General features: G+C 38.8%; 1 protein-coding gene across 2 annotated transcripts in view; it reads left to right on the forward strand.

The window, feature by feature from the left end:
* The first annotated feature begins 1,340 nt into the window (after positions 1–1,340).
* UBXN2B (UBX domain protein 2B) overlaps positions 1,341–22,821 on the forward strand; it is a 41,215-nt gene continuing 19,734 nt past the window's right edge. For both annotated transcript variants that reach the window (XM_043977671.1, XM_043977672.1), the window contains exons 1-4: positions 1,341–1,531; positions 11,319–11,425; positions 15,445–15,604; positions 16,625–16,708. In XM_043977671.1, the coding sequence (XP_043833606.1) occupies positions 1,373–1,531; positions 11,319–11,425; positions 15,445–15,604; positions 16,625–16,708 (510 nt within the window). In that variant the 5' untranslated portion in view covers positions 1,341–1,372. The remainder of the gene's footprint in view (positions 1,532–11,318; positions 11,426–15,444; positions 15,605–16,624; positions 16,709–22,821) is intronic.

Raw genomic sequence — 22,821 nt, forward strand, 5'->3', positions numbered from 1 at the left:
CAATAATCCAATATAACCCTGAAGGACTTATGAAAATTGCAACCCATCTACAGAGAAAGAACTGATAGTATCTGAAAACAGATGGAAACATATTTTTGTTTGTTTGTTTGTTTTTGCAGGGCAACGAGGGCCAAGTGACCTGCCCAGGGTCACACAGCTAGTACTTGTCAAGTGTTTGAGGTCAGATGTGAACTCAGGCCCTCCTGAATCCAGGGCCTGTGCTCCATCCACTGTTCCACCTAGCTGCCCCCGAAACATATTTTTTTAAATTTTTTTTCCTCTTTGACAATTCCTCAATCTGAAGTTTTGGGGTTTTTTGACTGTTTTCTCTCACAACCTAGCTAATGTGGGAATGTTTTCCATGACTACTCATGTATAACTTATTTTGAATTGCTTGAGTTCTTGGGGGGGGGGTGGAATGGAGGGAGGAAGAGAAGTTAGAACACTGTTTTAAAAAATGGATGTTAAAATTTGTTTTTACATATATTTTGGAAAATAAAATTATATTCAATACAAGAAATAATGGCAGTTCATGCTAGATTAAAATGATAGCTTTATTACCAGAAGCACACACCATAAACTAGAAACTATCTCCAGATTGGTGCCTGCTTCCAGTATGTAGTATAAGCAGGTGCCTTGAAACCTGCTGAGGTGTTCTTTTTGTTAAAAAATATTTTAGCAACTGCATTTCAATGTAATTTGTTACCTTTGTAATAAAAATACTACTCTGAGAAGGGCTCCATAGGCTTTACCAGATTGATAAAGAGTAATATCCAAAAAGATTAAGAACCCCGGCTCCAGAAGGTGGTTGGTTGGACACAAGCTCAGTTGTGATGCTTAAGAAGGAAAATGATCCAAACACGAAATTCTTGGTCCAGATAAATTCACCATGAGCACAACTCTATGTCCATAAAGAGCCCTACAAGGGACGCCAGTGGCCAGAAGTAGGGCAGGAGTCCGGAGGGGGCGGGGCCAGGAGGCAGGTGGGGTGACGTAAGAGTTTGCTGGGTATCTCCCCACACACCCCCGCCCCCCCCAGCCGTTCTAGGAAGGAGAAGCCTGAGCTGTGTACCACGTTTCCCTTTCCCCCACCCCGCCCCGGAAAAAAGTGGGGAAACCGACCCTAGGAGAGGGAGCTGTCGTTGAAGATTCCGATCTGTCCCAGCTCCTTCGGTGGGAGGAAAGGGGGTGAACAGGGTAGGAGCGGCCCTCCCTCTGGGAGCAGGTGCTTCCTCGCTCGCGCCCGGGCAGCGGCGGTTGCCTGGGTGACACGCTCCCCGGAAGTCCCCTGAGCCTCTAGGAAGGAGAGCCTGATTCGCGGCTGCTGCGGTGGCGGCGGCACCTACTGCGGCGGCTTAGGTCCTAGCGGAAGATGGCGGAGGGCGGGACAGCTCCCCCGGGCGAAGACAAGGAGGAGGAGGCTGCGGCGGCCCCGGCTTCGGCCCCGCCGACCCCGGGTGGGCATCGCCAGGAGAAGAGGCCCTCGGCGTCGCGGGCTGGGCCCAGGCCTCCCACGGCCCGCGATTTGCAGGTAGGAGAAGAGAGAGCCCGGGGCAGCCTCGGTCGAACCAGGCCCAGCCTGGGGGTAGGGATGGGGGGCGGGGGTGAGGTGGAGGGGCGTGGCCGGAGCTCCAGCCCCTCGTCCTCCCCTCCCCCCACCAAGCTGGTGCCGGTCCTTCTAGTGCATGGAGCCGGGGCTCGTGCTCCAGCCTTGTTCTCTCCCACTTTTCCTACCCCGCTAGCCCCTCCCCGTCTCCTGCTCCTTGCTTCAGTTACCCTTCTCGGTCCATCTGTCCTGCCACTACCAAAGCAGTGGGCTTGGGATCGGGGCAGGACGTGTGAGGGAGGACAGGCCGAGGTGCCTCCTTAGCACCCCGAGCCCTTTGCATTGTCACCCGGAAAGGCACCGTCGCCGTGGTGTAATCCGTGTGTCAGGACGAACGAGGGTCAGTGTCACCCTGTGGAAGTCAAAATTTCGTGGAAAATAAATTCCGGACCTAATTTTCTCATCTCTTCACCCACATTGCTCTTGCTATTCCCTCTTCTTTGCTCCCAGCATATTTTATGTTCGTTTGCCATTGTCGAAACAGGATTGACAGCAGTTCTTTTGCAATATTTTGTGGCCTCAATTTCATGGGCTCACTAGTGTTATATAAATTTCACCGGGACGAAAACCTTCATGTAGAAGATGTATACATAGAAACATGGGTACTTTAAAAAAAAATCTTGGTTTCTCTGCAGCCCTGGACTGTTTTAAAGAGCTGAAATTTTAATAAGTATTTTAGAGGATCTTCTAGAGCCTTTTGTTTCTTCCATTTTTGTAGGTGATGGTTAAAACTTGACCGGTTGAGTGATAGCCTGGTCAATCAGTAAACTTTTATTGAGTATCTGCTGTGTGCTAAACGCTGGGGGTACAAAAAGACAAAAAATTAGTCCTACCCTCAAGGAACTCACAATCTAATGGGAGAGACAATAAATAAATGCTCCCAAACAAGCTATATACAGGGAAAATAGGAAATAATTCAAAGAAAGAAGGCATTAGAATTAAGAGGGCTTGGAAAAGGCTTCCTCTAGAAAATGAGATTTTTGTTGGGACTTAAAGGAAGCCAGTAGGCAGAAAAGTAGTGGATAGAGTAGTAGATTTCTGGTCTGGAAGATCAGAGGCCACTCTTGAAATTAATAAACTCAATGACAGACTTTGAGCCTCTATAGATCACTTCACCATGCAGATAAATTTAGAGAAATGAAGTGAAAGCACAAGTGTGAGCTTTGAAAACAGTTAAGAGAAAAATAGTTGGATGGAAAACATGCTTGAGAGAGAGAGAGAGAGAGAGATTTTGATACTATAGAATCATTAAATAGAAATGCCAGCATGCCTAGGAAAGCTCACAGTATAGTAAAATTCAGTGCTTTACCTGCTCTACTGTAGGCAAATTTCAGTAAACACATGGTTATGTTTTTCGTCCTTGAAAATCTGTATCTCAGGAAAGAACATTCAAGTCTAGATCAGTAATGCATTCTAGAAATAGCTACAGTTCTTAAGTGGAAAAAAATTCTTTATATATAGTATGTCTAATTCAACCATCCCTTTACATCCCATGCAATTCTTTTTCTTTTTCTTTTCTTTTTCTTGTGGGGCAGTGAGGGTTAAGTGACTTGCCCAGGGTCACACAACTACTAATTGTCAAGTGTTTGAGGCCAAATTTGAACTCAGGTCCTCCTGAATCCAGGGCCAGTGCTTTTTCCACTGCCACTTAGCTGCCCCCCCCCCTGAATTTCTTAGTCACATCCTCCATAAACCTACCTTAGAGTTTCTATCTAACTAAAGACCCACAGTTATTGCTCACTTTCACTATGTAGTTGGTCTACTTACTTTCCAAATAATACATTCATACATTCCTTGCATGAGATCTTTTACATGATTCCTTGTGTAATTCTACATTCCTTTTCTTAATTAAACACGTTTTATTGATGTATTTCATTTTTTTAGACCACAATCACTCCTAGTTACACTTAACCCTCCCTCTGAAATATTCTTCCTTATATTAAAAAGTTAAGCAAAACTGATTTAGCAATTAGGCCTTACGACACAAAGAGAATGTAACATCCTGTACCTGTTGTTCACTAACTCCAAGGAGGATATTCCAACATCAGTTCTCAGTAAATGATGTTAGTAACTGTATTGGTCTGAATTATATTGTGTTTATTTACATTATGATAATTCCTTTTACATTGTATTCTTCTTACATTATAATAACTTCTTTGCCCTTTATTGGTTCTTACAAGTTTTCCACGGGTTTCTCAGCATCGTTCCTTACAACTTAGTAATATTTTCTAATGTTCACATAATATATCCAACTGTTCTCCTTCCTATTTCCCTTTGGGCCACTCACAATTTTGATTCTCTGAAAATAATCATGTTCCATGATTTAGAGCTATATAGCATAGTATCAAATTAGAGAATATTCCTTTAAAAATTTTTGCATCAAAAAAGTTTTTCATTAAAAATACTGTATAATTTTCCTGTGGCATTCTAGTCTTTTTTTTTCTTCCATAGTAGGGAAGATTGATTAGACTAGGGGGACACCTGAGTCAGAGAGCTAAATTAGGAGGACATTGAAGTAGCATAGGCAAGAGTAATTGAGGTCCTGAACTAAGGTGGTGGCTGTGTGAGACAAGAAAGAGATGGAAGTTATTTTGAGGAGGTTATGAATTTGGGAGACAAGAAAGATGGTCTTACCTCCTCTAAAAATAGAGACATTTGTTAGAAATATGGGTTGGGGGTAAGGAAAAAGATAATGAGTTCTGGTCTTTTTTTGGAGTTTGAGATATCTTTGGGACATCCAGTTTGAAATGTCCAACAGGCAGTTGCTTATATTGGACATACTGATCTATTAGTCGTCTGCCTAGACATATTAATTAAACTCTTGGGAGGTGATGAGGTCACTAAGGAAGAGTTTAGAGAAAGAAGAGTGGACTCAAGATAATATATGGAAAGTGAAGGGGTATGACAGATGATAGGGCAGCAAAGGAGGCTGAGAAGGGGATAGTCAGATTGGTAGGAAAACCAAGAGAACCACTTTCATGAAAACCTAGAAAACAGAGTATCCAGGAGAAGGTGGTCATCAATATGAAACCTTTCAGAGTAATCAAGGATGAAGACTTCAAAAAGACCATTAAATGAAAATGGACCATAAAAAACATGGTTAACTTTAGAGAAAGTGGTTTCAATTGAGTGATCAGGTCATAAGCCTACTTGCAAAAGGTTGAAAGATGAGTTAGAGGAAAGGAAATAGACTAATTTAAATAACAAATTATTATATTCTTGTTGCATGATTGTTAAGGTATCTTTTTTTTTTCCTGAAGATGTGGAAAGGGAATCTACTACTTCCCAAAGCAAAACATTCCACTTTTAGCTATCTCTCATTATTAAAAAGTGTGCCCTGGGGCAGCTGGGTGGTGCAGTGGATAAAGCACCAACCCTGGATTCAGGAGGACCTGAGTTCAAATTTGGCCTTAGACTCTTGACACTTACTTAGCTGTGTGACCCTGGACAAGTCACCTAACTTTCATTGCTCTGTTTACATCAGTGTGTGTGTGTGTGTGTGTGTGTGTGTGTGTGTGTGTGTGTGTGCCCTTATACTGAATCTAAATCTTCCTGCTTGTAATTTCTACCTGTTATTCCAATTTTTGCCCCCTGGGCCAAAACAGACTGACTAATACCTCTTCCTGGGGACAGTCATTCTTTTTTTTTTTTTTTTTTGCAGGCAATGGGGGTTAAGTGACTTGCCCAGGTCACACAGCTAGTAAGTGTCAAGTGTCTAAGGCCGGATTTGAACTCAGGTACTCCTGAATCCAGGGCCGGTGCTTCAACTACTGAGCCATCTAGCTGCCCCTTTTTTTTTTGCTCGGCAATGAGGGTTAAATGACTTGCCCAGGGTCACACAGCTAGTAAGTGTCAAGTTGTTTGAGGCCAGATTTGAACTCAGGTACTCCTGAATCCAGGGCCGGTGCTTTATCCACTGCACCACCTAGCTGCCCGACAATCATTCTTTTTGAAGAAGGTCAGCACATCTCCCCTCTTTTCTTCTTGAGGCTAAATTTCCTCAGTTCCATCAACCAGTCATCTTATGGCATAATTTTCAGACTATATGCCAGCCTTTTTGTCTCCTAGGCATTCTTTAAATGATCAATTTTGTAACTAAAATTTGATGCCCAGGACTGAATATAACACTCCAAATGTGTTCTGACAAGGACAGCATTCAGTTGGTAGAGGACATCCTTCACATAGCTACTCAGATAATTTTCTTAATGCACCAGAATCTAAAACCTTAAAATAAAATTTAATTCCTTTGTGCTATAAATATAATCATGTTGCTCAATTTATTTTTCTTTTTGTAAATTGACATTTTGTAATTATATCTCAAAAGTATTTATGGATATTTGCTATTTAAACAATCTTTGTGGTGAATTGTCTAGCAAAGAAATTTTATTCAATACACTGTTCACTCCCTAATTTATTTTCTAAGTTCCAATTTTTGGTGTATATTGTGTTTTGTTAAAACAGGATACAGCAATAGAATGACATTTTATAATCTGCCTAGTCTCCATCATACTTAATTGCTATAGCCTAGGAAAAAATTATTTTTAAGACTGTTTTGCATAAATTACAACTTAATCACTTTTAAATTACCATTACTTTCTTATGACATAAGACAAGATTGATTTATCCCGGGAATCTGATTCACTGTGGGAAACTACAATAAAGGAACTCTGATTTTCTGAATTCAAGTGCTTCCTTAAGTGTTTAGTACAGTTTGGGTAATAATGGACTAGCCTACTAGATTGCCTCCCAACCTCCATTACTGCAGAGGTAAAGGGTGGGGGGTGGTAAGGGAGGAATCAGGATGTTTCTACCTGATTTAATGTTTTGTTGAATCAATTTTTGGATTAAATAGTTGGGATTCCAAGATGAGAGGCTTCCATTGGCTTAGAACCAAAAATGTGAGCTTTGAATTGCAGTATTTCACATATGTAGTTAGATGTAGTTGTCAGGTATCTTCTAAGGTAAATAGCAATCCAGTGTTTAAACCAAGAACATAAATTACTAAGGGAAAGGTTTCCTATGCTAAAGAAACTGTAGGGAAAATTAGAAAACAACTTGCCCAAATAAGCCACCTTACATCATGTTCCAAAATAAGCTTTAAATGCATATATGATATGAATATAAAGGTTATATCATTTAAAAAAATAGAGACTAGTAACACCTTTTCTCTTTAAGGTGAGAGTTATCAACCAAACAAGATAAAAGTGCTCTTGAGAGACAAAAATTAATAAGCTTTGCACAATCAATGCAGATAGAATGAAAAGAGAAACCATCAAGGGTGTGTGTGTGCATGTGAGATATTTATAGCAAATATTGGCATAAAATATCACTGCTAAAAGTCTGATAATTGAGTAGGTGTGAGTCACTTGGTCTGATCTGTGCTTAAGGAAAATTGAACAGGATGAACTGGAGAATTGAGGCAGATAAGAGAATAAGAGGTTGCAATAATCTAAAGGAATAATGACAAGGGCCCTGTATTAACTTTGTTAGTAGATGGAAAGGCTGAGGCGGTTGTGAACGATGTTGTAAAGGTAGAAATGATCATTTGACAACTGATTGGATTTGTGAGGTGGGGGAGAGTGAACAATTAAGGTAGTACTGGAAAGACTTGAAAGATTTGCCTTTGACAAATAAGGAAGTTTATAAGAGAGGAGGGTTTTGGGGGGAAAGAGGATGAGTTCAGTTTTAAATGAGTTTGAGAATCTCTAGTATATCCAATTTTAAGCATCCAGTAAGATATGGTAATAGTAATATTGGCAGCTGGCTGGCATGTTGGCTAGAGTTTCAACCCTGTAGTCAAGAGGACCTGAGTTCAAATTCAGCTTCAGACCGTTGCTAGCTGTGTGACCCTGGCAAGTCAATTAACTCTGCCTCAGTTTCCTCATCTATTAAATGAGCTGGAGAAGGAAATGGCAAACCACTCCAGTATCTTTACCAAGAAAACCTCAAATGAGGTCACAAAGAGTCAAATATGACTAAAACGACTCAATAACAACAAAAATGGGATTGAAGTTCAGGGGGAGAGACTAGGGCTGGATATGGATTGGAATCATCTGCATAAAGAAGATAGTTAAACTCATGGGGAGCTGATGAGATTATTGAGAATGGAGGGAGAAGGCCCAAGAGAGAACATGGAGGAACATCCACAATGAGACAGTGTGGTATGGCTAATGAGCCATGAAAGGAGCTAAGGAGCAGTGAGAGGGTTGAGACAAACTGGGAGAGAAAAGAGCCGTGAAACTCAGGGGGGGGAAAGACCAGCAGCGAGTGGTTCACAGTGTCACATTTGGCACCTGGGTTGGGATAGACTAGGACTAAGTAAAGACCATCAGATTTGGCAGGTGAGAGATCTTTGCTCATTGGAAGAGAATCATTTCAGTTGAAAGCTATATTACAGAAGAGGGAGTGACAGGAGAGGAAGTTGAGGCAGCAAGCTTATGCAGCTTTTTCAAGTAGGGTAGCTGAAAAAGGCAGAAGAAACCTAGGGCGCTAGTTTTAGGAGATAGAGGGGTCTAATGAAGGTTTTTTTTTTTTTAAGAATCGAGAAGACTTGAGAATGTTTAAAGGCAATAGGGAAGAAACTAGTTGATAAAGAGAGGTCGAATATTTGGGGGAGGGGCGGTGTTTGAGGATGCAGACTTCTGGAGAAGTTGGGAAGGGATGGGTTTAAGTATACTCCCTACAGGGGTTGTCCTTAGGTCTTGGCTTTGTCTGTGTCTAGAGAAAAGGAGGAGAGAGAGGAGATGATACCTAGGGGTTTTGAGATGAAGAGAATAGAAGAAGAGGTCAAATGGTTTCAGCTGGGAGGAGTGGGGTTGGGAGAGTTTAAGGAGGGAAGGAAAGGTTTGGTATACTTTCTGTGAGGAGTGAGAGAGGAAGTCACTTAGGGAGGAACCACAGGACTGCCTTGCTGCAGTGAGGCTCCAGTTAATATTGGATCTAGCATGAATTTAGAATGAATGCAGTCAGCACAGCTGTGGGATTTCAGCACTTTGTGAATGAGAGTTGAAAAAGTGGCTGGTGGGAGTAATCAATGGCTGGGGTTTTGCAAGACAATAAAGGTGAAAGACAAGGGGACAATGGATTAAAAAGTATTGGACCGTGTAGAGCTGAAATGACTGTCCATTTAGTTGAAATTGGAGAGGGAGTAAAGTCAGAGTAGGGGCAGTGGCCTGAGGAAGTACTGAGAAGTGGAGAGAATGGAGGTCTTGATGAGGGCAAAGAGATAAAGGAAGAGAGAAGCAAAGGGAAAGGTGAAATGATAGGAAATGATGGTCAGATAGGAGGATGTCAGGGTTTGTAATTGGGGAAGTAGAATCCTTGTGAATAAAGCCAGGCTCTAATGTCTAGATGTATGGCTGAGGTGGAGAGAATGCAAGTGAATAGATGCTAAAAGGAACTATTGAGCAATAGAAAAACCAATAATACCAGAGAACAGACGAATTTCTCCCTTCCTTGAGAGGCTTTTTATCTTTGGAAAGGGCACTTGGATGCCTGGATTCTAGTCTTCCCTCTACCACTAATTAACCGTGCTTATAGGGTGAAGGAAGGAAATTAGATTCATCTTAAGTTAAGATTTCCCAGGCTACTATGATGGAGTATATCTGGGATACCTTTACCTTTGCTATATTTCCAACCAGGCAAAGCAATAAGGGGTTCACTGAATATAGACAAGAACTTAAATTTGGAGCCTTTCTTGCTAACTAGCTGTGTGGATTTGGGCAAATCACCTCTCTGCACCTCAGTTTCTTCCCATGTTAAGTAAGGAAGTTAGAGTAGATTATCTCTAAGTCTTTTCCCAACGCCAGAGTTCTGTTTTTAGTTTCTATTATATATGTGTGTGTATGTATACATACATATAAAATACATGTGTGTATGTATGCATAGATACACTTACATATGCATGTGTGTATACACACATGTGTATAAATATACACATATATCTAAAAAACCTTTTTTGAATTTCAATCTCAATAACAAATATATATTTACTTCCATTTGTAAATATTTGAATCCATTCACTGTACAAATATTTGTTAAGCAATGACTGCATGAGCACTCTGCCAGATGCTAGGGTTGCAGTGATGGAAAAATGACATCGTCCCTCCTCCCCTAAAGAGTTTATTTTCTGCTTGTCTGGAAGTACATAGATAAGTATTGCACACAGTGTTGGGAATGCTAGGGGCAAAGGAGAGATAAAGACAAAAGTGCTGTAGGAAAATTTGAAGATGCATCTGGGAGAATAAGGAAAGGCTTATTGAGGTGGTGGCACCAGAGATGAAGTAAGTGAGAAGTATTTTGAAAGGTGTGATGAGGAGGGGTGCATTCATGAATGTATGAAGTAGGAAATATGTCATGTTTGGGGAACAGTTACTAGTCTAGTCCAAAGAGAGCATAGTATACTCCACCTTTTCCCTCAACCGTTGTAATGGTCTTCTCTGTGTTCTCACTGTCTCAAATCTCAATCCTCACTTCGGTTCATCTTTCAAGTAGCAAAGGACTGACCATGGCACTCCTTTATTTAATAAACTTAAGTGTCTCCCTTAGGATGAAATGTAAAGTCCTAAATGTGGTTTTAAAGCCTTTAATAACCCAGCCCCAACCCATAAATGTAGCTTTTTTATTCATATTACTTCCTTTCCATCTGGTACTGTCCAGCCACTCTGGCTCATTGTCTCACAGGATACTCCATTTCCCATCTCCATGCCTTTGCCCCAGCTATCCTCCATTCTTAGAATTCACTTTCTCTTCTATTCTGACTTTTAGAGCCCTTAGTTTCCTTCCAGTCTCAGCTCAAGCATCCCCAAATTATCCCATATTTATTTTGTATATGCTTAATAGTTACATGTTGGTTCCTCTTTATCCTCACAGGGTTTATCCTCAGTGCCTGACTCATGATAAATGCTTAATAAATGCTAGTTGATGAATTGAAGTAGAATAAGGTAGAAAAAACACTAGTAAGTTAAGTGATAGCCAGAATTAAAATTAAAAGAGTTTATTTATTTATTTTTGGTGAGGCAATTGGTATTAAGTGACTTGCCCAGGGTCACACAGCTAGTAAGTGTCAAGTGTCTGAAGCCGTATTTGAACTCAGGTCCTCCTGAATCCAGGGCTGGTGCTTTATCCACTGTGCCACCTAGCTGCCCCCCTCTTACTTTTCTTAAACTTAAATTTGCATGGTACAGCATAATTACTAAATAAAATATAGGGCATTTGAACAATTTAGGGTTATCTGTACTTCAGTAATTTAACAGCTTAATTAAATGATTTTATGAAACTTAAGAAAAAATAAAAGTAGTAAAAATTTACAAAGGCATTTAAGAGTAAAAAATTCTTTAAAGATAATATTCTCACTTTTAATGTTTGGAAACAATAAACATAAAATTGAATATATAATTTTTATAATTTTTTTCTCATGATATATCCCTAAACTAGTCCATTTAGTAGTAATTCTATTAAATTCTATTAAATTAAAATGCCCCCCTTCTCCCTTATAAGTAGGGTCAAGTATTCATGTTCTGATTGATAGGGAACCTTCACCACTTAATTCGTAATATGTATGTGTGTGTATATACAGAGAGAGAGAGAGAGAGAGAGAGAGAGAGAGAGAGAGAGTGTGTGTGTGTGTGTGTGTCTGTGACTTTTTACTTGACCAGAAAAGGTTATTTCCAGTGTTACATATTTTTTACAACAAGCCTTTTCTATCTTGTAGTTGGCCTTAGCTGAATTATATGAAGATGAAGTTAAGTGCAGATCATCATTTCAATCTGATAAACCTAAAGCTAAAGTATTTAAAAGCCCAAGAACACCACCTCAAAGGTAAGTGTATTTTAAGTTCTGTAATCTGTCATTATTCATTTTCAGTTTGTAAAAAGTTTAGAGATTTAGACTAAAATAAAACTTTGTCATTTTCACTAATGTATAATATATAATCGTTCTAGTACCTTAAATTTTTACATATGTTCTAACATATTTCCTATCATTTCTATCATTTCTATTGTTTCATTGTTTTTTAATCCATTCAGTAACCTCTTTTCCTTTTGATATAAATCAGTCAACATTTATTAAGTGTTTACCATGTGCTAGGCACTGTAAGAGAAGGGACCTACTATCCCCAACAACAACTGGTGACTATTTCACTGAAAAAGCAGGCAGACTAGGCTAACTGAAGCAGCAAAGCACCTTGAGTCAGAGACAGGCAGTACTAAAGGCCAGGTGGATCAAACCACCTTGACCACTGTATACTCTCAGAACATGATGAAGAAGATAACCGAGGATCCTAAGTTCAAGAGTTTCATAAATAGCAGTGCTCCATCTTGAGACCACCAGCCCATCTTCCCGCTTGACCTTTGCAGACATGATTCAGAGGAGCCATCCTTTTGGCTTAACATCTCCACTAGCACCAACACCAGTTTCCAATCAACTGCCACCAACACGTAAGTAAGCCCAAGAGTCCTGAGATCATCAGTGCCATCCAGACCACTACCCACCCACCCTACTTGAGCGTAACCCTTGCATGCCATGAGTTCTGTTGACTTGCAATCTACCCTTTATTGTCAGTATTTTGGGGAAATTTACTTAAATGATTCCCCCAAATACCCTCTTTTCATTTCAGCATGGTGTTACAGAATGAATATTAGATTTGGAGTGAGGATGAACCTGGTCTCAAGCCACTTAACTTCTCTGAGCCTCTATTTCTTAGGTACTACAGATATTATCCTCACTGTAGAGATTATCTCCTTCAAAGGGTTGTTATAATGAGAGATCATATGAAAATACATAAGTCCTAGAAAAGAGATTCTCTGGACCTCTCGTAAGGCACTGAGGACAGGCTGTTCCAACCAGACTTGTTTGGTCCTGGTTCTGGGCCTGGTCTAATGAGTTGTAAACAAGTCATCCAGTCCTGTAGGGATGCAGGCATTAGAACAAGATGGGTATAAGCCAGCAAATACCCCATTGCTATGCCTGACACCCACCCTCTCCACCCAAACGTCAGCATATAAGATCTATGGATCTTCCTTTGACCATCTGTGACATGGGAGATATGGGATCTTTCTCGCCAGTACCAATTTAAGGGATGGAGTGCTGATGACCACACCTTCTTATTAATTTGAGGCATGTGGACATTTCTATGAGGGCTAAATGAATACTTCTCAGGCTGCGGGCATGGTCCGGTTTTCCTTCTGTACTGCATGAAAAATACTTCAACCAGACTTCCCTGACTTCAGCTAGATGACCAAGTATAAATAATCATCAACTTAAAGAAACAAAGATTGCACCAAATAGAAAAAAGCAATAGTAGCAAAAAGCAAAGAACTCATTAGTGATACCATGGAAAAAAAACAACACAAAGAGATTGATAAGAAAGGAAAACAGCAAACAGAAATGAAATTCTGAAAAGCAAAAATTAATTTCATCCCCAAATAATTTAGCATACCAATCTAAGCTTAATCATCAAAGAAAAGTAAGTGGATATTCAAGAAAAGAGGAATTTGAGTCTTTTCTTTTGAACAGTAAACTGATGAGCAGAGCATTTGTCATACATACTCATCAAACAATCAGAAAGAAAAACTTAAAGTAAATGAATATAGTTTTCAAAATATCTGATGAAGTAATGAATATTTGAAGGCTATTTAAAAATTTTTCATAGTTTAAGGGAAATTGTAAAAACAAAAGTAACATGTTTAGACAACCTCCAAAGAGGGTCAAAAGAAAAGGTAGAAGAAGAATTTAATTCACATTTCTATAACTAGAAGCTAAATGTCTTCATTAGTGAATCAATATTTGTCAGACCCAAAGCACAAAAGGGGATTTTGTAGTTTCTGTCTCCTGCCACAGTTCAGTTGATGTAATCACAGATGATGAGACATTAATGTTGTAACAGGGTGTTAGTACCCAGAGTAATAATAATTCTCTCTGAGTCAAAGAGTGGGTCATTCTAAGTAGTTTTGGCAAGAGCCATCTGCCAAGACAGAACCTTACTCCTGACATCAAATGGATCTTGGAAATGGGAGGAAGGGATTTTTTTTCTCACCTCTATCCCTCATTGGCCATGGTCTCTAGCCCAAAAGAAAGGTGCCATCCAACAGTTGGAGAGTCAGCTTAAAAAGTTTGAGGCAGAGACACACTCTTCAGACATGGATATAGAAGGGCAGTAGTAACCTGTGTTAGAAAGTGACTTTTAGTAGCAGAACCTCTCAAGGGAAAATTAGAGGTGGCTAAGGACTTGAGAGAAGAGAATTAATCCTGGTAATTGAGGGCTGACTAACATGAGAACCAAACAAGGAGAGAAGGGACATTAAAACCCTGTAGTATTGGAATTGTGAGTTGCCTTGGCTTCACGTGTTCCCTATGTGCATGTCTTAACTCTGTGCCTACTATTCCCACCCATTCCACACATGTTTTGGGGAGAATGTACCCCGTTCTCCCAGGGTTTTGGGGTAGAAATATTTTGTTGCTACTCCTCTTACTGTTGTATCTTAATAAATACTTTGCTTAGAGCAAATTGTGTCCATAGGATGATTGTTAATGGGAAGCTTTCATAGAGGCTCATAAACTATAGTTTTAGGATTTTACCTTGAACTTGAGGTTAGTAAGACTTTTTGGGGGACCAGTCTAGCAATATTCATTTGAGTTGGGGTAGTATACCAGAGAGGTTTGCTATATCCAAAAAGGCAGGTGGGGATAACCTGAGATTTAGCAAAACAAGGTATGAGCAATAGCAGTAAGTGAAGTGGGAGACTGCAGTATTGGAGCGTATCATAAACAGATTAATAGGTCCGCTACAGCATCAAGACAGAAAAAGATAAGTGAGAATAAAGCAGCAGTGTTAGACTGGGGAAAAAGGGAGGAATGGAAAGACTTGAAATCATTGTGAGGACAAAGAATGAGTTTAGGAGGAATAAGCCAAAGGGAGAGATAGAAGAGCAGGTAATTATTATCAGAGAGGGGTATTTCAGAGTTCTGGATCTTGGAGATAACATAGTAATGAGTGACATTTATGTGTGACAGTTATACTGAAGATGACACACCAACTTTGGGTGACTGAAATAGAATGAAGACCTGTCATGAATGTTCAGAAATGATGCACCAGGGTACTTAAGATCAAAGGGCTTGAGACATCAACATTGAAAAATTGAAATCTCCAACTATAAAGGCAGAGTTTAGAATGGATAGAATGGCAGAGCAAGGATCTGAACTCTTTGATAAGACTGTGAGAGCATGAGTCTGAAAGGATAAGAAATTGTAAATATCTATTTAATAGAATATTACCCTTTTTTCTTTTTTATTTAATGTCTTTTTCTAGTTCTTCAAATAGAATATAATTTTGAATTAAATTTAATCTTTAAATCCTCATTTAATCTTACCTTGGTTATTAAACTCGGTTTATTTTTGATATTCTGAATTCTTGCTTTGGCTCTCATAACTTTCATACATATTTTTATATGTCTTGCATTTATACTGAATCACCTAACTAAGCTTTAGCTCCAAACATCTGCATAAAAGCAAAAAACAGCTATGCCACTAAAGAATTTTATAATTTTACCTTTTCTCTGATAGTATTTTCTGTCCTCTCTCAATTTGTGTGCCCTCTGCCAGCTCTCTACCCATTTAGTAAACTTGGAAAAGAATTCGTTGTTTTTGTTATTTTCCTCACAGGCTTTAATAGCCATTATTGTTATTACAAGGTTCCAAGAAAATCAGTGAAATGATTCTTATTTTACAGAGTGATTGGTTATAAATTAACATTTGAAGATATAATGGAAAATTTGGTATTTTCATTAAAAAGTAATTTATTTCTACTGTGAATAGTTTCTATTCATGAACTATATTTAAAGGTTATACTCAGGTGAACACGAGTACAGTGGGTTACATATATCAGGATCTTCAAAGACAACTGGAAAAATTGTGAATGAACTTTTCAAAGAGGCAAAGGAACATGGAGCAGTTCCTCTGAACGAAACCGCAAGAGCTTCAGGTGATGGGAACAAATCTAAAGTAAGTGACAAATATCATGTTTTTAATTAGACCTTAGCTGAAATCTAGACGGTTAGAAGGTTTGCATTTTGATTACTTGCTCCACTTTTAAAATCTTTGTACCTTATAATACAGGGTCTTTATACATGTTAATTTCATTTTTATACACATATATTTCATTTTTTATTCTTATAGATATTTAAAGTAGTTGATTTTGTTCAAATTGTCTGCAATGGTTTTGTAATTATTAAGATTGGGACATCATGGGCATTTTGAAGAAGGATACTTATCTTTATGCTTGTATAATTATGTGTTCCAAATGAAGCTTAAGTTTTAATTATCAGTTCACCACTAAAGACCACATTGAAATATTCTTTTAAGAATTTTAAATAGCTTCTTGTCAGTGTTGAAGAATAGCTAAATGGAATTATGTGGTCTGGAGAAGAGAATATTTAGTATTAATCAGTAACTATCTTCAAGAATATGAATTATGAATATAAAGTTGATAAATTCATTACACATGCCATGTTTTTAACTCATAAATTACCTTAAATTAGAAAAGCTGCAGATACAGCTGAGCCATCACATTAAAATAAAACTATTTTTAAAGCTTAGTTCAATAACTTCTTCAATATAACATGTAAAACCACATGTAGAATTAGAGCTTTTCTGTGGTATCTCTTTAAAATTTGGGCGTTTATTCATTATAAAGCCATTGCTTTTAAAGTTTTCATGATGAATTTAATTTGGTATACAATATACTTAATAAAATAATGTCAGTGTTTACGCCATTCCATTCCCTTTTCTATGTTTAAGATTATTTAAACTGAATCATCAGCTTTTAAGTCTCTTGATTTTTCCTTCACAGAAAAATTAATGTCTCGCCTTACCACATTAGTTCTTTATATTACAAGGCTTCTGGTCTAATATTATTTTAGACAAATAACTCTAATCACAAATAATCTAATTTTTAAATGGTTTTATTAATTAACATTGAAACTAAATAAAATTTTAGCTTACACATAAATTTAATTTTTTTAGTCTTTTTTGGGTGGTGGATATCGATTGGGTGACTCCTCTCGAAAGAGATCAGAATATGTCTATGGAGAAAATCAGCTACAAGATGTAAGTGAAATATTTGAAATTTATAAATTTTTAAACATTGATTTCTAGTTAACAGTATTTTATGGCTTAAGGAATATCATCATTTTCCTTTAGATAGTATGTTTTATATATTTAAGAATGTTTAGAGTATTTTTAGATTTTTCAAATGGTCCTAGAATCATAAATATAGAGCTGGAAGAAGTATTAATGGTCTTCTAGTCACTAGATCATTGCATTCCCCCCTCATTTTACAGATGAGGAAACTTAGACCAAGGAGGATAAAAGTTGCGTTTGGAACCTAGACGTATTACTGCAAATATAATACACTTTACACAGAGTACCCTCTGCCTATAAAACTTTATTTTGAATCTTTACCACCAACTCAGTCTTCTTGTTCTTTTTTAAATTGTTCAAAGTAAAATTTATAATTAAATTTTAAAAAATAACATAAGCTATATACTGTCCAAGTCTGTGTTATTTATTTATTCATTATTGATTGAATCCACTTGTAAAGATGAAGGCTTCAATAAGTACTTCATATCCTGAGGATACCTTTTGATATTGAGGTCCTTTTTTTTTTTTTTTTTTTAGTGAGGCAATTGGGGTTAAGTGACTTGCCCAGGGTCACACAGCTAGTAAGTATTAAGTGTCTGAGGCCGGATTTGAACTCAGGTACTCCTGACTCCAGGGCCGGTGCTCTATCCACTGCGCCACCTAGCTGCCCCCTTTTTTTTTTTTTTTAAAGCTATCATTTCACACAGCCTTGATGCCAGCTCTTATTGGAACTTTAATCTTATCATGATCTGCTCTACTCCTGTAGAAAAAGCTATCAAAAAAATGAAACTTAGAACATTCACCACAAAGATACTTTGTTTTTTGTTTTTTTTGTTTTTTTTGCAGGGCAAAGGGGGTTAAGTGACTTGCCCAGGGTCACACAGCTAGTAAGTGTCAAGTGTCTGAGGCCAGATTTGAACTCAGGTACTCCTGAATCCAGGGCCAGTGCTTTATCCACTGCGCCACCTAGCTGCCCCCACAAAGATATTTTGAAAACTAATATTTTTAAGTTGTATAAATCAACAAAAATGTTTAGGGAAGACCACCTACAAATGTTTTATAATATTGCAAAAGTAAGGCAAAACGCCAGGTATTCAAATCTGTTACTACATTTAAATGATAACCAAGATTCATATAGCACTTTTAAAGTTTGTAAAGAGTGTGTGTGTGTGTGTGTGTGTGTGTGTGTGTGTGTGTGTGTAATTTGATCCTCACAACAACTATGTGAAATAAATGTGGGAGTGATGATACCCATTTAATAGCTGGGGAAATTAACCAAGAAGGTTTAAATGAATTGCATGTAGCTCTGTCAGCCTCAAAACTTAAACCCAGAACTTTTTGATATCCAAACCATGCTCTATGAGTTGTATTCTAAGGCCTTTAAAGTCACTCAAACTCTAAATCTATTATGCTGAAATATATTTTTAAAATTCTTCAGTTTCTTGTTTGTAGCAACAATCTGGTTGATTTAATTTATTAATTATAAGGACTATTATAGCTAGGTTGCCTTACAGTCTTTTAAACAGTTTTCATTTTCCTGCAGTGAAGCTAGTACGAAATATAATATATTATGCATTAAAAAGCTATTCATTCCAGGATCTTAGGTATGAGAAGAGATCTTATTGTCACTACTTTCTTTTATGTGAATTCCACCATTTATCAAAGTAGTTTTGATATTTGATGCCAGGAATTGCAGATCTAACAAAATTCAAATGCCATAGGAAGGATATCCTTTAAAATGGCACACTAAAGGAACCTTGATTAGTGCTTAGACTAAATGACAAGCTCAAGTGATAAGCTGGACTTGAGATACTTGGACATAACAGATGATGCTGCTTTTTTTTTTTTTAAGTGAGGCAATTGGGGTTAAGTGACTTGCCCAGGGTCACACAGCTAGTAAGTGTCAAGTGTCTGAGGCCGGATTTGAACTCAGGTCCTCCTGAATCCAGGGCCAGTGCTCTATCCACTGCACCACCTAGCTGCGCCTTGTGATGCTGCTTTTTAAAGATACAGTGGTGTCAGGGGTAGCTAGGTGGTGCAGTGGATAAAGCACTGGCCCTGGAGTCAGGAGGACCTGAGTTCAAATCCGGCCTCAGACACTTGACACTTACTAGCTGTGTGACCCTGGGCAAGTCGCTTAACCCTCATTGCCCTGGAAAAAAAAAAAAAAGATACAGTGGTGTCAGGGGGCAGCTAGGTGGCACAATGGATAGAGCACCTGCCCTGGAGTCAGGAGAACCTGAGTTCAAATCCAGCCTCAGACACTTGACACTAGCTGTGTGACCCTGGGCAAGTCACTGAACCCCAATTGCCTCACCCCCCAAAATAAAAAAAATTTAAAAAGATACACTGGTGTCCTATTAACAGTAAATTATCACTGACCAAATGAATTGCGATTCTTTAAGGAATTTTAAGGACTTTTATAATTACTAAAGAAAACAATCACATCTTAATGTTCCAGTTAGGGAAGAATGTTAAGTGCAATTTAGGAATGATATAAAGTTTTTATTTACTTTTGTTTTGGGGTTTTTTGTGGGTCAATGGGGTTAAGAATCCTGTCTTAGCCATATACTAGCTGTGTGATCCTGGGCAAGTCATCTAACCTTTTGTGCCTTTGTTTCTTCATCTGTAAATGAAATAATAGTACCTCTTAGGATTCTTTTGAGGCCCAAATGAGATAGTATATGTAAAGCACTTTGCAAAACTTTTTTAGGCTATATAAATGCTAACTATTATTATTCTTTTGGGGAGGTGGCAGTGAGAGTTAAGTGACTTTCAAGTATCTGAGGCAGGATTTGAACTCAAGTCCTCTTGATTCCAGAGCCTGTGCTTTATCCACTGCGCCACCTAGGTGCCCCTGTTAGCTATTATTATTAAAAGGACTTTCTAAAACGAAGGATTAAACATTTTATGTAGCTGCAGAGGATAAGACTAAGGCTAATGGGTAAAAATCACAGAGGCAGAAATAAGAAAGCACTTACTAACAATTGAGGCTATCCAGAGATGGAGTTGGCTTTCTTGTAAAATTATGAACCTTCCCATCATTGGATCATAGGAAAAGACCTCAGAGGCCATCAAGTCTAGTACCTTTATTTTACAAATGACAAGAGCGAGGCCCAGGGAGATTAGTGATTTGCCTAAGGTAACAATGAACTTCACAAATTTTATACATGCTTACAGTTTTAACACCCTCCCCTCCGTTATTCCCCTGAAGTTGGAACCCAAGAGGACATTTACTACCTTCAGGTCCCAGGGAGAACTTTATGGGGTTTTACCTTTCACCCTGTATCCCTTGAATCTTCACCAGTGTACTTTCCATTAGTAAATAATCATTAAGCTTAATTAGCTTTGAGAAAAGGTATTTACTAAAATGGCATAAAAAGCACACTTGGTATAGAACATTTCCGCTCAAATCTGAGTCTTGCTGTTCCAGATATACACAGGAAGAGTGGATTCAAACTTAAGAGTACAATGGCAATGAGGCCTACAAGTAGGGAATATATGTAGCAGAGGGGTAAGTCACAACTCCTAATACTGCTAGTATTCCTTTCTTCCTTCATAGACTCCTCACACAACTCTTCCTGAGTGTCATCTTTGATGGGCAGACCACTCATTTGGGCTCCAAGGATCAATTCCTTTCTTGCATCCATAACTGGTACTTTTCTCTGTTATGAGAGGTTATGTTCCCTGCAATAGTTGTATTCCTTGGGTAACTTCTTTCTGCATCCATATGACTTCATTGTATCTCTCTACCCCCCAATTCAGACATTTCCCCTGTCATTAGCTACTGCCAGTGGTGGGATACAACTGCCACAACAAAATCCTACCAGGATATTCAGACCCTTCAGGACTTTCAAGGTTGTCTGGACCTTCTAATTTGAGATGCTTGTTCACCAAAACTCAAAAAAGAACTAATACAAAGAGAGGCAACAACATGCTTGTTACCTTGGTCAGATGAAGAGATGAGGCCAACCATACCTCCCCTCATATAGTTCTTGGGATGTAGCTCAGTCAGAGCCATGAAGGAAAGAGAGGCAAGTTGTTCCTGTTTGCTGGATATCTCTGGAGTTCTGGCTCAGCAGTCAATGAGGGAGCTCTGACATATCTCCCATTACAAACTCCTGAGTCATCTGCTCTTCTAGCTCAGCTGCCGGTTATGCCAATTATGGGACTCTTCATCATCTTACTGTATAAGTCTTTCAGTCACAAATGACCAAAAGCATGCCTCCAAATCAGAGAATTTCTATGTTATATACTCTGTGGGCCAGACTGTCCACATTATAGGTTCTATCTTTTGTGTATATTTGCTACTTACTGATTGTTTCATCCTTCAGAAAGCTGAAGAACAAAGATCGACCTCTCTTGGATCTCTTTCACCAACAGAAAAAAACTGGTTTCTCAGATAGAAATGATAAGACCTGGGGGCAGCTAGGGGGCACTAGTGGCCCTGGATTCAGGAGTACCTGAGTTCAAATCCGGCCTCAGACACTTGACACTTACTAGCTGTGTGACTCTGGGCAAGTCACTTAACCCTCATTGCCCCACTTTAAAAAAAAGGCGGGCGGCGGGGGGTGGGGTGGGGGGGAGAAATGATAAGACCCTTGAGGAGAGATTGGCTACTTTATCTTAGAGTTTGTGACAAAAAAGGAAAGGCAAACTATGCAGCATATATATTGGAAAGCAGATTTCAAATGTTTCACAGAAAAGATAGGTACAGTCCTATACCTAACATGCTACAAGGCAATTCAGCCTAGGACAGATGGGGAATTCTGAACAATAAAATCCTCTAGACTTAGAGAGAAACAGTTCTAATGAGGAAGGAATGGAGGAATTGTTTAAAGAGACCAGTGTGGTTGCATAGGGAATGCCCTGTTCTAACTAGATTTTAAATAATTACTATCTGATCACACTCACTTGGAAGTCCTCTCCAGTGAAGCAGATTGCTGACCACATATGCCTCTTCATCTTGTGCAAGTCTCGTGCATGCCATTGGGAGTCCACCCAATGTTCAAACGACATTCCTTCAGTCTCCTGACAGTATGAGGATAGCAATAAAGCAATCCTTGCTCTTGCCATACAACCAGACCATCTTCTCTTTCTGTCAAACAATTCCTTGATGATGTCTTTTACTCCTGCTCTCCTCAGGTTTTTCATTGGTTATGTGTGGTATTCTCATCATATGTACCATGAGCTTCTCCATTGCCCTTGGTGTGACATTCACTTTTAATTCATTGGAAAACACCATGGTATTCCATGTTTTGCTCCCATATAGCACTGAGTAGAATGTAGATGTTAAAAGACGGGCCTTTCCTTACACGAGAACTTTGGGATCAGTAAAGGGACTTTGCAAATTTTCTGAATGCCATCCAAGTTGCTCTCCTGTTTAACTCTGAACCAAACTCCTAGTGCATCTGTATTGTCTGTTCCAGATAGAGATGTTGATTAACAAGTTTTATAGGTTGTTTGTTCAAATACATTTTCTAACCTGGCCAATAGACATTCTTCATCAGCTTGGTTTTTACCTGTGTGCATAGTCAAGACAAATTCTCTTGAGTGATTATAGATCTCTTCCAGGAGGCTCTGCAGTGTTTTGGGGCTTCATGCAATCAGCACAATGTCAATCTGCAGACAGGAGCACATGGAGGATCTCACCATCCCTCAGGAATCCCTCTTTGACCTGGACTCTGCACTAACTCTCTTCCTTCACAGTAGTGAATACTTTTGGTGAGCATATATCTCCCTGTTTTATGCCTCGCCTGATGTTTATTGAAGAGGGTTATTTCTTTTGTTATATCTTCCAAAGAGTCACGAATGATTTTGATGAATGGAAGGGAAACAATTTTTTTTTATAAAAGAGCCTGTAAGGAAGCATTTTGTTCTGCTGATTCAAATGCTTTTTCATAATCAACATTCATTCAGCACAGGGATCTAAGTGTGGTCTGTTGCTGAATATCACTTGCCTAAGCCTGCTTGTTCCCTACTAATTGCCTCATCAAGGATACCCTCAGTTGTGTATAGATGACTCTTAAGGATTTTGTAGGTAGAAAAGTAGGGATATAGTTTAATAGAATTGATAATCT

This window comes from Dromiciops gliroides, chromosome 1 (genome assembly GCF_019393635.1).
Source record: "Dromiciops gliroides isolate mDroGli1 chromosome 1, mDroGli1.pri, whole genome shotgun sequence".
Taxonomy (NCBI): domain Eukaryota; kingdom Metazoa; phylum Chordata; class Mammalia; order Microbiotheria; family Microbiotheriidae; genus Dromiciops; species Dromiciops gliroides.